General features: G+C 35.1%; 1 protein-coding gene across 3 annotated transcripts in view; it reads right to left on the bottom strand.

The window, feature by feature from the left end:
* Positions 1-15,556, bottom strand: part of ADAMTS20 (ADAM metallopeptidase with thrombospondin type 1 motif, 20) — a 221,432-nt gene that overhangs the window by 87,710 nt on the left and 118,166 nt on the right. For all 3 annotated transcript variants that reach the window (XM_010860747.1, XM_010860748.1, XM_010860750.1), the window contains 4 exons: positions 14,369-14,533; positions 13,983-14,273; positions 13,041-13,202; positions 11,057-11,233 (listed from right to left, as the gene is read on the bottom strand). In XM_010860747.1, coding sequence (XP_010859049.1) covers positions 11,057-11,233; positions 13,041-13,202; positions 13,983-14,273; positions 14,369-14,533 — 795 coding nt within the window. The remainder of the gene's footprint in view (positions 1-11,056; positions 11,234-13,040; positions 13,203-13,982; positions 14,274-14,368; positions 14,534-15,556) is intronic.

The raw sequence follows: 15,556 nt of genomic DNA, 5'->3' as shown, positions 1-15,556 counted from the left end.
TTGATGCTTTTGAACTGTGGTGTTGGAGAAGACTCCTGAGAGTCCCTTGGACTGCAAGGAGATTCAACCAGTCCATCCTAAAGGAAATCAGTCCTGAATATTCATTGGAAGGACTGATGTTGAAGCTGAAACTCCAATACTTTGGCCACCTGATGGAAGAACTGACTCATTGGAAAAGACTCTGATGCTGGGAAAGACTGAATGCAGGAGGAGAAGGGGACAACAGAGGATCAGATGGTTGGGTGGCATCACCAGTCAATGGGCATGAGTTTGAGTAAACTCCGGGAGTTTGTGATGGACAGGGAGGCCTGGCATGCTGCAGTCCATGGGGTCGCAAAGAGTTGGACACGACTGAGCAACTGTACTGAACTGAACTGGAACCAGGTTAAAGTTATATTTCCTGCTATTGATAAATTACACATCAAAACAAACATTTGTCTCAAAATTATGATAGTCATAATTAAATGTATAATTTGTGTTTAGTCTTTTCTTAACCAGTAATATGTACTTAACCTATAATTTGTACTACCTTCTGTCTCTTGATACATTTGTATTTTTACCCTCCACATCTAGTACTGCATAACTATCACTAACACTTTCTAACTGCTACATAAATATCCAGTACTTCTTAGTAGATCAGTGATAATACAAATCAAAGTAATGGAATCTTTAAGTAATGAGCTCTATGTCAACCACTTTTCCTATTGTTCCTTTTAATACTAAAAATTGTCCTCTTTAGATAGGCACTATTTTATACTCTAAGAAACAAAATCTTAGAAATGTTAAGTAACTTTCTAAAAGTTACTCTGCTAAACAATAGCAATTTTAACCCAAACCTAGGCCTGCTACCACAATTCTTAATCTAAAGATAGAGGAGAGACTTAATATTTAAAGACTCAGGAAGCTTAAGAATAATAGTATTGCTTCAAAGCTTTTTTGGTAAATGAAAAATCATATTTCTCTTGGTAAAGTCAAGATTACATTCTCTTACATGAAACTAACACAAAACCAAGCTATGCATCATCAAATGAGCTCTTCAATCTGCAGTTTGTAATTCTAATACTCATTGCCCCAAATGTTTACTCTCTTCAAACCCAAACTTAATTGATCTGATAATTATCAACCATAACTCTTCTCAGCTTTATTATCTTGACAGTAAAGTTGTCAATATAATAATATCTTGACAAGGTTTTCTCTTACACATCTTTTCCTCCCATTTGCAAAGTCCAATAGTTCCATGAATCTCTCCTCTACCGGCTTCATCTACTCCACTACAGTTTGAGTGCTGTGAGTCATCTGTAAATATGTGATAAAAACTGCTGCTGCTGCTGCTGCTAAGTTGCTTCAGTCATGTCCGATTCTCTGCGACCCCAGAGACGGCAGCCCACCAGCATCCCCAGTCCCTGGGATTCTCCAGGCAAGAACACTGGAATGAGTTGCCATTTCTTTCTCCAATGCATGAAAGTCAAAAGTGAAACTGAAGTCGCTTAGTCGCGTCCGACTCTTAGCGACCCCATCGACTGCAGCCCACCAGGCTCCTCCATCCATGGGATTTGTCAGGCAAGAGTACTGGGGTGGGGTGCCATTGCCTTCTCCTGGTCCCTAAATCATCACCCTAAATTTTTAGAAGAGTCCTGTCTTGGATTTCTCTAGTCTCTCATGTTCTGAATGTTTTCATGATGAGAAATGCCTATTATAAATCTTCCTAAAACACCACTGTGATCCTACTCCAAAAAATTCAATGGCATATAAAAAAACTTAAAGAATTTTCAATTTTAAAACTCTCAAGTATAACACTCATTGTTCCTCCTTGTTGTGGCCCAACTCATATTTCTAACTTTATTCCTGTCCCTTGTCTCTCACAAACCAACTGACACCAGTCAAATGAAACTACTTTTTTTGGCCTCTGGCTTTGCTCAGAGCAGTCTCCAATCTGGTACCTCTTTTCCCACTTAAATCCTATCTATCAGGGCTCATGCCTTCTTCAGAAAGTCTTATATACATTTATTTCTGTCTTGTTACAGTTATTTGTGTGTGTATTTATTTTTCCCTGAACTGTGAGTCCTTTGAATACAGTATATCATTCTTATTCATCTTGAGCTTTTTTAGCCCAGTACCTATTAAGGATGGACTCTTTATAACCTTGAATGGATTGATGGGAGATTTTTTTTGGCAGCTCAGTAGCTACCATTCCCTTCATAGTTACCTCCAAAGTCTCTGAGTTTCCCTGGGTCACAACTGCAAAATGTCAAAAGCTCAAGAAGATTGAAAATAGCTCAGAGTGGTCTTAGAGGATCACCTTAGAGCACAGTTACAACTGGTATAGAAGAATTTGTTATGTCATCTACCAAAAACTTTGTAATATTTCATTGAATTATCCCAAATATATGAATATAATATGATATATATATATCATATGATACCAGTTTTAGTACAAAGGTCATATCACAATAGGACATGATAGAGTAATTTCCTACTGGATTTAGGTACATTAGTGAGTTTAAGTACAATCTTAGGGGTGGGGGAGTACAACCAGGAAGCAGATGATAGTGTCTATGAAAACAAATTACATAATTCCAGTCTTTCCTGTGTAGCGTAAGAGATTTTAGAGATGTTACTGAACCTTTAAGTGTATCTCAGAGACAAGATGATTCAATGGAGTACCCAAAACATTTTTAATATTTCTGTTCACATTTGTTTTTATGGAGTTATATGCTAGCCTGATATGTCAAGCATATAATACATCAGGTATCCTGGCAGGGAGAGCATCACTTGCAACTCACCTTCAGTGTACTCAGCACATGTCACACACACCCATTTAGAAAGATGAACAATTATACACATTTATACATTTGTAACACTCTAATGAGATGAGTGTCATGACACACCGCTGCTGCTTTTTTCTCTGTTTTAGGCCCAGTGTGCTAAATCACTTCAGTCATGTCCAACTCCATGGACTGTAGCCATAGTGTATGTGACTATGTGTAGCCATGTGTAGTCTATGTGACTCCATGGACTGTAGCCTGTCAGGCTCCTCTGTCCATGGGATTCTCCAGGCAAGAATACTGGAGTGGGTTGCCATGCCCTTCTCCAGAGTTTTACACATTGTATTCAAAGTACCAAGTGGGCTCATGAAGATGAAGTAATTACTAACTCTATTACAAAAAGAGGCTTGTTCAAAATTTGCTGAATTTTTTCTATGATAACGATAAAAATGTGATACCTGTCACTTAAACAAAATAGACTCCTAATCTCTCTTTAAGGCAAAGGAGACATTTAACACTGCATGGGAAAACACTGCTTTGGGGGGACTTCCCTGGTGGTCTGGTGGTTAAGACTCTGAACTCCTAATCCCCTGGTGGTCTGGTGGTTAAGACTCTGAACTCCTAACGCAGAGGATCTGGGTTCAATCCTTGGTCAGGGAACTAGAGCTCAAATGCCTCAACTAAGAGTTTTCATGCCATAACTAAGACCTGGTGCAGCAGAAACAATAATGATAATAATAACTGCTTCTTTAAAATCCTTCTCCTAAGGAGAGAACATTTTGAAATGCTTGGATGTATTTCTAGTGTTATGGGATTCCCTGGTGGCTCAGAGGATAAAGCATCTGCCCACAATGCGGGAGACCCGGCTTCAGTCTCTGGGTTGGGAAGATCCCCTGGAGAAGGAAATGGCAGCCCACTGCAGTATTCTTGCCTGGAGAATCCCATGGACAGAGGAACCTGGAGGGCTACAGCCCACGGGGTCGCAAACAGTCGGACACGACTGAGCGACTTCACTCACTCACTCACCGTAAATATACGAACTATAAAAACTCTCCATTGTATTTAAAACTTTGGAGCAAAATCTTCTAATATGTTTAAATTGTTTCCAAAGCTTTCAAAGTGTCACTCAGTTTTAACACTATTTGTTAAAATACAAAGATATAACTCCTTTTAGTATAATACTTTTCAAGAAGTGAATGACAGAATGGAAAATGGAAATTTGTTAAATTTCAATAAATTTTTTTCAATAACTAGAATATTGGATTTAAATTGAATTACTACTTTATAACAGGAACATTCAGTGGTAATGCTACATGGAGATATGCACTTTTGCAAAGTAATTTTTTCAGCTATGGAAGCTATTGAAATCACATATTAGAATAACTCAGATTTTTGAACCACTCTACCTGTGCTGAACAAAGATTTCAAACTAATGAAAATAATGAAACATTCTACCACTTTTAAAAATGAGATGACTATAACAATAGCTCACTATTGAAAAAATAGAGAAAAATGTTGTTATCCACAATATTAAAAATATATTAAATATTCATCATATCCTCTTAAATTCTTATTTGTATCTATTCTATAAATTACATTTATATGTTAGTTTATGCTTGTAATGTATAGATTATATAATAATATATCAGGGTATATGATCAAACTATTTTACTGAGAAGTATACATATAATTAAAAACTTAGAAATTGTGTAGAAATGTCAAATAGACTTTTAAAAATATTGTTTGACTTTGTTGTCAATTATATAGGCACTAAATCTTATTCTCAAGCTACCAAATGTTGATACAAAATTATAACAAAAAATCAGAGTATCTAATAAACATGCTAATATTTATAATGCCCATATATTTTGTATATATAGTTTTATATAGCACATAGATATTGTAGAATACTGAGACTACGTTCTTCTAAAACATCTAAAAATCCATTTCCAGAGATTCTTTTTTTTTAATATATATTTTTGTAACAAGTGTTTTATTTATTTATTTTACTTTATGATATTGTATTGGTTTTGCCATACATCAACATGAATCCTAAATATTCTGAAGCACTATGTCTGGAAAAATAGAATTACAACAGAAACATGATTGTCTATTTTTTAATATTAAGAAAAATACATATATCACCATTTAATGATATAGTTAACTTTGTTGCTGCTGCTGCTAAGTCGCTTCAGTCATGTCCGACTCTGTGCGACCCCATAGACGGAAGCCAACCAGGCTCCCCCATCCCTGGGACTCTCCAGGCAAGAACACTGGAGTGGGTTGCCATTTCCTTCTCCAATGCATGAAAGGAAAAGTGAAAGTAAAGTCGCTCAGTCATGTCCAACTCTTAGCGACCCCATGGACTGCACCCTACCAGGCTCTGCCATCCATGGGATTTTCCAGGCAAGAGTACTGGAGTGGGGGGCCACTGCCTTCTCCAATAGTTAACTTTAGTTAACTACAAACTATAGTTAACTATAAACTATATAAACTTTTAGTTAACTATAAATATAATGATAAAGTTAACTTTTTAGTTATTTCAAATTACATTCTAACGTCACTCAACCAAACACACATACAAATGTCTTTTCTACATTCTCATCATTAGATCATCTCCTTCAGTTTTGCCTAGATTGCACATGTCAAACCTGCAAGGCCCATCTGTGCCTCTAAAACTGTTTTCAAAGCATCACAGCTAGGGCAAACTATAAATCAGTCCACATCTTCCCTTTTGGTGACTCATGAAATCTATGCATACACAAAAAAAGAAAAAGATGTTGCAATTACACAAAAACTAAAGTATTCTTCTAGCATAGAGACCTCAACACCACTCATCTCTTGCCAGGTTGTAATGGAATATATCATACTAGTTTAGGCTTTCTAGAAGGAATTGTTGGAATAATAATTATGGCACTGCAGATGGTGACTGCAGCCAAGAAATTAAAAGATGCTTACTCCTTGAAAGAAAAGTTATGACCAACCTAGATAGCATATTCAAAAGCAGAGACATTACTTTGCCAACAAAGGTCCGTCTAGTCAAGGCTATGGTTTTTCCAGTGGTCATGTATGGATATGAGAGTTGGACTGTGAAGAAAGCTAAGCGCCAAAGAATTGATGCTTTTGAACTGTGGTGTTGGAGAAGACTCTTGAGAGTCCCTTGGACTGCAAGGAGATCCAACCAGTCCATTCTGAAGGAGATCAGCCCTGGGATTTCTTTGGAAGGAATGATGCTAAAGCTGAAACTCCAGCACTTTGGCCACCTCAAGCGATGAGTTGACTCATTGGAAAAGACTCTGATGCTGGGAGGGATTGGGGGCAGGAGGAGAAGGGGACGAAAGAGGATGAGATGGCTGGATGGCATCACTGACTCGATGGATGTGAGTCTGAGTGAACTCTGGGAGTTGGTGATGGACAGGGAGGCCTGGTGTGCTGCGATTCATGGGGTCACAAAGAGTCGGACACGACTGAGCGACTGAACTGAACTGTCAAGTACAATCCTCATTACAAATTCTTGAATAATTATAATCTATTAAGCCCCTAATATTATGAGTCTTCACTATTATAAATCACAAGGTTGTTACTGAAAAGAGATAGGAATCCCATTCTGCTTCTGATCATCTGTTTATTTAGTACTACTACTACTACTACTAAGTCGCCTCAGTCATGTCCGACTCTGTGTGACCCCATAGACGGCAGCCCACCAGGCTCCCCCATCCCTGGGATTCTCCAGGCAAGAACACTGGAGTGGGTTGCCATTGCCTTCTCCAATGCATGAAAGTGAAAAGTGAAAGTGAAGTCGCTCAGTTGTGCCCAACTCTTAGCGACCCCATGGACTGCAGCCCACTAGGCTCTTCCGTCCATGGGAGTTTCCAGGCAAGAGTACTGGAGTGGGGTGCCATACATTCACCACTAAACTGCAAATTCCTTATACACAGAGATTGTGCCCAGTTTACTTCTAGTGACTAACACAATGCCTATAACATGTAGAGGATGCTTAGAATTTGGGGGAGTTACTGAATGTACCATAGAACTGTATGGCAATATAACAAATAGAAATATTATTTCAGTGGATTTCCATGATAAATTGGTAATGAAGTAGATTTCCAGCCCTTTGCTATACTTATGTGTGTCTTTTCCAAATTTAAGAAAATAACCAATTACTATACTTTTACTGAACATTCTACAAAGAATTGACAGCTTCTTGAAACCATTTCCCCACACATTACCTTGTTCCCCTGGCTGCTGCTGGACTTAGAAGCAAGTTCCTTTCCAAGTGCATTCCACCTTGAGTGGGAGCCCAACCCCTCTGCTCAGACCCTCAATGTTCTTTTGTTACACAAAACTGTTAAATTGACAAACTGCAAATTTACTAGGTGTGTGCAGCTACCCCATGCCCATTTCTGAAAGTGTTTTTATTTGTCACATTCCATTGTATCTTAATAGAAATTTAGTCATACACACACACACACACACACACACACACACACACACGTATACATATATATGTTTTAACACAGTGCTACAGGAGGGTACTATTTTATAAAGAAATGCTTTGAGAAAAGCACTAGGATCAAGAGGGTTCAAGTACCAAGCTTTCATCTTTTTAAAAAATATTTTCTCAATTTTAGAAGAAAAAACAATCTTAAATGAAAAAATTATTCTCTTTACTTCTGTTGGATCATCAACTCCAGAAAACAATGGAATGCACATTATTTTCTTACCAAATATGAACTGATTTTATGTACAGAATGAAAACAGTCTAGGAAAATGAATTACTTAAATGAGGCCTATGGGGAAATATAGAGAAATTAATATAAATTTATTTAAAGAGTATTTGCTAAAATAGTCTATGTTACATGTAGTGCCCCTCACTTTATCAAAGAAAAATAAAAATTTTACTCACCTTTTAAAGACTATCCTGGGCATGAGTACATCTATTAATTTACTAAGTAAGTTTGTTCACACCATAAATTTTTATTCATTATTTATAGTATATAAATATTAAAATTCCTAGTATTTAAAAAGTGATAGCTAAACAATAAATCTTATTTTTAAAAAACCAATGTTAATTTCTAATAGGATTACATAAAAATAATAGTAGCTTATATACATACTCAGTAAAATTATGAAAACATATACTATTCAACAATTAAATGTTTAATAAGAAAAGTTAACAATTTGTTATTTAAAAAAACCCTCAAAAGAAAAAAGGCATTCTTTACAATACAGAATCGGTTCAATGACTTAAAACATTTTAGATATTGGTTCAAGGAATAAAAATACAACATACATGTGAATTAAGAAAAGCACAAGGCCAGCAACACATCATTAATAAGCAAGGGTTAAAATACAATCATTTCACATTGACTAGTCACAAAAATGTAGTCATTAACAGATATATGTTAAGATTACTTTCTTTCTTTAATCATGCTTATAGATTATTACAACACAAAGTTTCCAACACAGAGAAAATTTACATGTATATTTACAACTTCATTCCTAGCTACATTTTAATTATTTAGCACTTGGTACTTTAATTTTACTTTAAAATGAAAAGTGTTTAAGATTTCATGTCATTTATATATGTTTACTTATATACATATATACACATTTTCTTACTTTTCTAACCTAGTAAATAGGATCTTCTGAAATTAAAGTTATGCATGAAAGAATATTAACCTGATATGTTAATAAGAGGTATTCTGAAATCTGGCTAATACGTAGCAACACTGAAAGAGGTAAATTAAAAGGTTATAACTGGTTTTAACAATAAAACTTCAGATCCCTTAAACCCTTTTAATATAAAAGGCTAATTTAAGGATTAAAATTCTTCATATAATAAGAAATCCTGAAACTTTACTGATATATATTTACTTTATTAAAAGTTAATAAATAAAATTATTGTAATTTTTAAATTATCTTCAATTTGTAAAAAGAATTTACAGTTCTTTACTAGTGCAAAGCCTGAATTAATCAATGAACTCCTTTGTGGGATAGACATGTAATAAACAATGAAGAATTATATACTTCTGTTTTACTATTTTGTAATTTGAAATTATTGTTTTCTTGGTCACTTGTTTTTGTGAGGTTGACAAAGTTATCTCTGCAAAGGGTCTTTAGTGAACATTTGGGTTTTTCACTTATGACATACCAAAAAATATCATGATACAAATTATTGGAATATAGCATTTGATGCAATCAAACACAATCAAAATTTTGTGAGGTTGTACACTTTAAACTTACACAATATGACTACATCTCTCAATAAAGCTGGGGCAAAATTATGTAAATACTATAGTGAACATGTAGAAAAGATTGATAAACCTTAAAATATTTGAAACTATTAAACAAAGGATCAAAAAATCTAAAACTGACTCCAAATGAATATTTGCAATTCCAATATGCTATAAATTTAGGTACGTCAAATTTTTAAAGTTTTATGATGTTTATTAAATAGAACAGGTATCAACAAACTTTCCCCAGAAAGACAAAATAGTAAATATCTCAGGCTTTGAGGGTCAGTCTCTATTGTAAAAGAAAGTCTCTACTGAGTCTAAGAAAGTCTCAAAAGCAGCCATAGATAATACATAAAAAATGTGCATGCCTGTGTTCCAATAAAAGTTATTTATAAAAATAGACAATGGGCCAGGTTTGATAATTTGCTGATCCCTGATATAGAAGATCTGATTCAAACCACTTATTTTAGGAACTTCAATATAGAGCACAAAGCAGAAGCCATGAGTAAATGTTGAATGCTTTGTGAATGAATCAATTCATGAATGAATAGAGAAAATAAAACCTTTATGTCTGCTGTCCCAATTGAGGCAAATTCCAAGAAGGCAATCTATGGATTAAGTCTTATTAATGATGAGGCTTATAATTAAACCAATAAAACAAAAGAAAATGTAACAGATATAGTACAGAGAAAGTGAATTTCCAACCAAAAATGACTAACAAAAAAAAATCTATAGTGACTTGTTACAGGACTTCAAATCTCTCCAATTAGATTGTAAACTCCACAGGATAACAAATATGTCTTTATATTATCATGACAGTGTAGTCCCTAGGATATAGCACATGGTCAGTGAACCTTCTCCGACATATGCTTTATAGCAAAATGCTTTTGTTAGTTCCCAGAAAGTTATGGCTCTAATTCTAATGCAGCAATTTAAGGTCTTCCCTTAAAGTTAAAATACTCTGCTGTTCTGTATCAGTCATAGTGACTAAAAAGATGAATTTAGTGTGAACTAGAACTTGACCTATTCTTCAAATAGCATGAATTGAAACAGGTTTACATTTCACTGTAAAACTTTGACCTGGGTGAAGCAAAACACGTGCATGCATCAGGTTTGGGTATAAAATCAGAGTTAATTATTTTCCAAATAAAGAACTGTTTAACTTTATAATCTTAATTATAAATAGATTACAGGCTCCAATCATTTTATCACTGGAAAGAAGTATACTTGGTTGTTTGTGATTTAAAATATCAAAATTGACCAAAATGCTAGTTACAATGTATCTATATATTAATTTTTCTTCAAAGCCTGGGTAGTTGAAAAATACTAGAAGAAATTAATCATTCATGACTATTTATGAATTTTTATCTATGGCTTCAAAAAATAAAAAATTAAAACAGCCCAAAATACAGTAACTCCACACAGTGGAAGATATGAACATTCATATAAATTATTATATAAATCATACTTTTTCATTATGTATGTAACAAATTGTAAACAATTAACTTACTTTGTGTAAGTAAATTTCTCTTTTTTAATACAATATTTTCACATTTCCAAACAAAATATTAAAGTTTAACAATGATAAAAATGTTATTTGCTTTTAGATCAGTTACTGGACATTGACAGACAAAAGCCACAAACAGTTATACACTCAAACAAGACACAGCCTTAACTTGCCATTGTTACAAGCACAATGTTAACATTACGTACAAATGTAAATAGTACAACATTTTCAATTAATTTGTGGCAAGCCAAAACGGTACTGGAGAAAAACACTTCCATTAGATTAGTGCTATGGTTCAAAATTCACTTATAAAAAATAAATACATGTAAAACTATTATATATATATATGTATATATTACAGTACTTGAATGAATTCTCTTTCAAACTATCAAATTTAATGACACAAGCCAAGATGGCCAATGGTCTGCTTTAAAAAAATATTGGAAGATAAAATGTGTGCATCACCATTTATAAAGAGAGAAAATTAAAGTAAAAGGGACAGAATAAAACAAAACAGAAGGATAAAAATGAGAGTGCTATCGTACCGATTTCCATGGTCCCCGATGCCATGATACATCATCAGGGCAAGCACGTATATGACACTGCACCACACTAGGTGGCTTGTTCAACATTTCACAGTTTTGCTCTTGTGACAGTTGGCCATTGGGAAACTGACATATTACAAATCTCGATTTTATTCCTCCTCCACATGTTTGTGTACACTAAAAATAAGAAGGAAGAGAAAAACTATGTGGCTTCAAAGAGAATATTATGTTGGTTGATTCAGTGATGAGTACATAATCAGAACTGCTAAAGCTTAAAGTTTATCCTTTCTTCATAACTCTTAATGTCTTCAAAAATCAAAGTTTCAGTTCCATCCTTTTATTTTAAAAGACAAAAGTTTGAAAATTAGTACTGTAATAGGTAATAACTACCTATTACCTGTATATGGTATCCTATCAAAAGATACATAGCCATGTATCCATGAAGGGAAATCTAAATTTATAAAGATAGAAAGATGTTGAATATATCTATTACATGAGAACAGCAGGTGGCAAAGCAACATGTATAATTAATGAACCTATTTCTGAAACCCACACCAAACTAAAGTCTGGCAGGAAATGTACCAAATATTAAAAGTTCATACCTTTTCACAATTTTTCAAATTATTTGAATTTTCACAAGAATTAACTCACAACTGAAAAAGTTACTTTCATTTTGGAAAACTGTAAAAATATATTTTAAAGACATACTTTATATTTATTAGCACCTGATCAGAAGTGTATCTTTAAACAATGATTTCCAAATTCCCTATGGAGAGAAAACAGGTACTGAAAATCATTAAACAGGGGACTTCCCTGGTGGTGCAGTGGATAGGAACCTCCTGCCGATACAGGAGACAGGGGTTTGATCCCTGGTCCAGGAAGACTCCACATACCGCAGAGCAACTAAGCCTGTGCGGCACAACTACTGAGCTCGCGCATTGCCAACTACTGAAGCCCATGCGCCTAGAGCCTGTGCTCTGCAACAAGAGAAGCCACTGCAATGAGAAGTCCGAGCACTGCAATAAAGAGGAATCCCAGTTTGCTGCAACTAAGGAAAGCCTGAGCGCAGCAACAGAGACCCAGTGCAATCAAAAATAAATTAATTTAAAAAAATCATTAATCACAAATATTTGACTAAATTAGGTGGCTTGTTTTATTTATCCAAAGCCAATGTAAGTCTTTCTTCTTTCTCATGCATAATACAGGTGGAATTAATATTCATTACAACCATTTAAAAAATTATCCTCATATCCCAGTGCCTAAAAGAAGGTCAGGACATGAAGAAAGTGCTCAATAATTGATAGCTATTCATTTTAGATTCATCAAATGAATGGTTCCATAATAGGATATTAACATGGCCTACATATCACTCTATGTTTCTGTCTTTATATCAATTAATTTTCTAAGAAATTAAGACAATAATGTACTAGTTTTAGAGAGGTATTGCTGCTGCTGCTGCTAAGTCGCTTCAGTCGTGTCTGACTCTGTGTGACCCCATAGACAGCAGCCCACCAGGCTACCCCGTCCCTGGGATTCTCCAGGCAGGAACACTGGAGTGGGTTACCATTTCCTTCTCCAATGCATGAAAAGTGAAAAGTCAAAGTGAAGTCGCTCAGTCGTGTCAGACTCTTAGCGATCCCATGGACTGCAGCCCACTAGGCTTCTCCGTCCATGGGATTTTCCAGGCAAGAGTACTGGAGTGGGTTGCCATTGTCTTCTCCGTAGAGAGGTATTAGGAAGTCACCTACTGGCTAGCACATAGCATTTTGTCAAAAATCTGGAGCATATATTTCCTATCATAAATGAGTGATTTATACCATGATACAATGTCTATTAAAAGATTATAGTTTTAGTGACTCAATTTTTAAAAAATCTGTCTAGTGTAGTGAAGTAAGATTATTCAACAGGAAGAGTATGAAGTGCTTAACTTTTGGTCTTAGGGGCTGTCATAATTTCCACAAGTTTAGGAGATAGTAGGACTTACTTCTCCCCAGCTTCCATAGTTCCACTGTGGACAAGGTCCCGAATCACAATGCTTTGACTCTGGGGGTTTGGACGCTGAATCACAGTAACTGGCACTTTGTCCATTTTCATCCTGGCAGACCACAACTCGACGTTGAACACCTCCAGCACAACTACTAGAGCACTGGAAAGGATGGAACACAGGAACACACAAACTGAGACTCCATGTCACCAAAGTACATTATAAAACACTAAAATAAAAGAAAAACAGTTCTTTGACTCAACTTCAAGCTCGCCAAATTACCCTCCCTTTGGAATCATAATTTGAAGAAAGAATATCTGTCCAAAAAACCTGGGTATTACTAGGGGTTTCATTAAAATTTATTGATAGGAAGGTAAATCTTTAAAGTTTGCCATAAAAAATTCACCCTTGTCCTAGGCATTAAGTAAAAAGGAATTCAAGTTTTCAGGTCTCACTAAGAAGGAAAAAAAAAAAACAAAAGATGATGTTAAGTTTCTCAGCTTTCACGGTGTTTTTCTTTACTTGCTATCATTAATCTCATACAAAATACAAACCACAATTGTACCTTTTGTAAAAGTAATCATGGTTTTATACCAGCTTACTGCACTGTTATCATAGTAGTTTCTGGGTTTGATTTTTTTCTTCATAGACATTGGTAATCTTAACACTTAAAAGATTTCATTTTTACTATAATGGACTCTTAAGATTTTCTTCAAATGGATTCCTCTATAATCATAATACCACATTAGGGTATAATTCAATTAGAACTCAAGAGATTTGCAATCTGCATCAAAAATTGCTTAATCTTTTTAAGATTTAAACTACTGATCTTCAGAAATAATTAGCAGTAAAAGCATCTGATGTCATTATGTACATTTCTGTTAAAAGGCCATATAACATAACAAAATTACAGAATTAGTATAACTAATAAAGAGGGCTTACTGATCCCCATGGTCCTGTTCTCCACTGGTTTTCTCTGATTGATGGATGGATCCCCTGATTTTGATTATCTTCTGGTTTGTGAGTTAATGGAAAATTCCTGCCTGGAAAATGGCTTGGCTGCTCAGAGGAACTCGGAAAGTGGCTGTACGTGGGAGGGCAGGCTGCCAGATTACATTCTTGTTCTATCACAGGGCGGACTTCAGGGTCACAGTAATTCTCATTAACTGGCTGATGATAATTGATGCATAAAACTTGGCGAGTCATTTTTCCACGGCCACAGGAAGCTGAACACTGATCACAAATTTAGCCAATACACTGCATTACCTCAAAGTTCAAATATTATATTTAAATTTCTCATTTCACTTTTTTTGCAAAAAAGTACTTACAGGTGACCAATTCCCTGTTTGCCACTCTCCACAAGGGCTAAAACAGACAGCTATTTCAGCTGGTCGGGGTAAGTGGGCACAAAATGATTCATCTGCTATTCCATCATGAGCATCACGACAACTTACATAGCGGGCTTGATTTCCTCTTCCACAAGACACAGAGCACTGAAAAATTGAATAATACCAAAGCATTATACAGGACACTCCTACATCCCTTACACTTGGCTGTTGTTCAAATTTCTAAACCTCAAGATTTTTGAAAAAACTGAATTTATAAATATTATCACCTGGAATCATTTCTGAGTCAAAGACAGGGCAGTGAATATTTCAATGAGTTTAAAAAATAAACTTCACAAATCAGATGCTTGTGATAATAAAACAAAACACTCAACTTTTCAGAATAGTGATTAGCTATTTGTCAAAATTAAAGAAAAGATTATAGATAAGAGAATCTTAAGATAACATTTAAGACAACTCTGAAAGACCTAGGTAATAGAGAAGATAGGATCTCATAATTAAAATATTCAGAGAATATATGAAACTTAAAAATATATCTTTCATATAAGACTAAAGCAAGTATATATTCCAAATCTAATAAAAGTCTAATATCACATCTGCTTCTCATAACAACCTATGACATAAATATTATCCTTATTTGGTAGGATTAAAAAACAGATCTAGAAAACTTAAATTCTTGCCCACAGAAACAGAGCTCTTGAAAGACAGAACAGGATTTAGTCATTAAATTACCTAATTCCCATCACTTTATGGGAAATAGATGGGGAAACAGTGGACACAGTGTCAGACTTTATTTTTTTGAGCTCCAAAATCACTACAGATGGTGACTGCAGCCATGAAATTAAAAAACGCTTACTCCTTAGAAGGAAAGTTATGACCAACCTAGATAGCATATTCAAAAGCAGAGACATTACTTTGCCAACAAAGGTTCGTCTAGTCCAGGCTATGGTTTTTCCTGTGGTCATGTATGGATGTGAGAGTGGGACTGTGAAGAAGGCTGAGCGCCAAAGAATTGATGCTTTTGAACTGAAGTGTTGGAGAAGACTCTTGAGAATCCCTTGGACTGCAAGGAGATCCAACCAGTCCATTCTGAAGGAGATCAGCCCTGGGATTTCTTTGGAAGGAATGATGCTAAAGCTGAAACTCCAGCACTTTGGCCACCTCATGCGA

Source organism: Bison bison, unplaced genomic scaffold (genome assembly GCF_000754665.1).
Source record: "Bison bison bison isolate TAMUID 2011002044 unplaced genomic scaffold, Bison_UMD1.0 scf7180017864470, whole genome shotgun sequence".
In the NCBI taxonomy this organism is placed as follows: Eukaryota; Metazoa; Chordata; class Mammalia; order Artiodactyla; family Bovidae; genus Bison; species Bison bison.
Note: the sequence above shows the minus strand (reverse complement) of the source record. Positions and strands in the feature narration are given on the sequence as shown.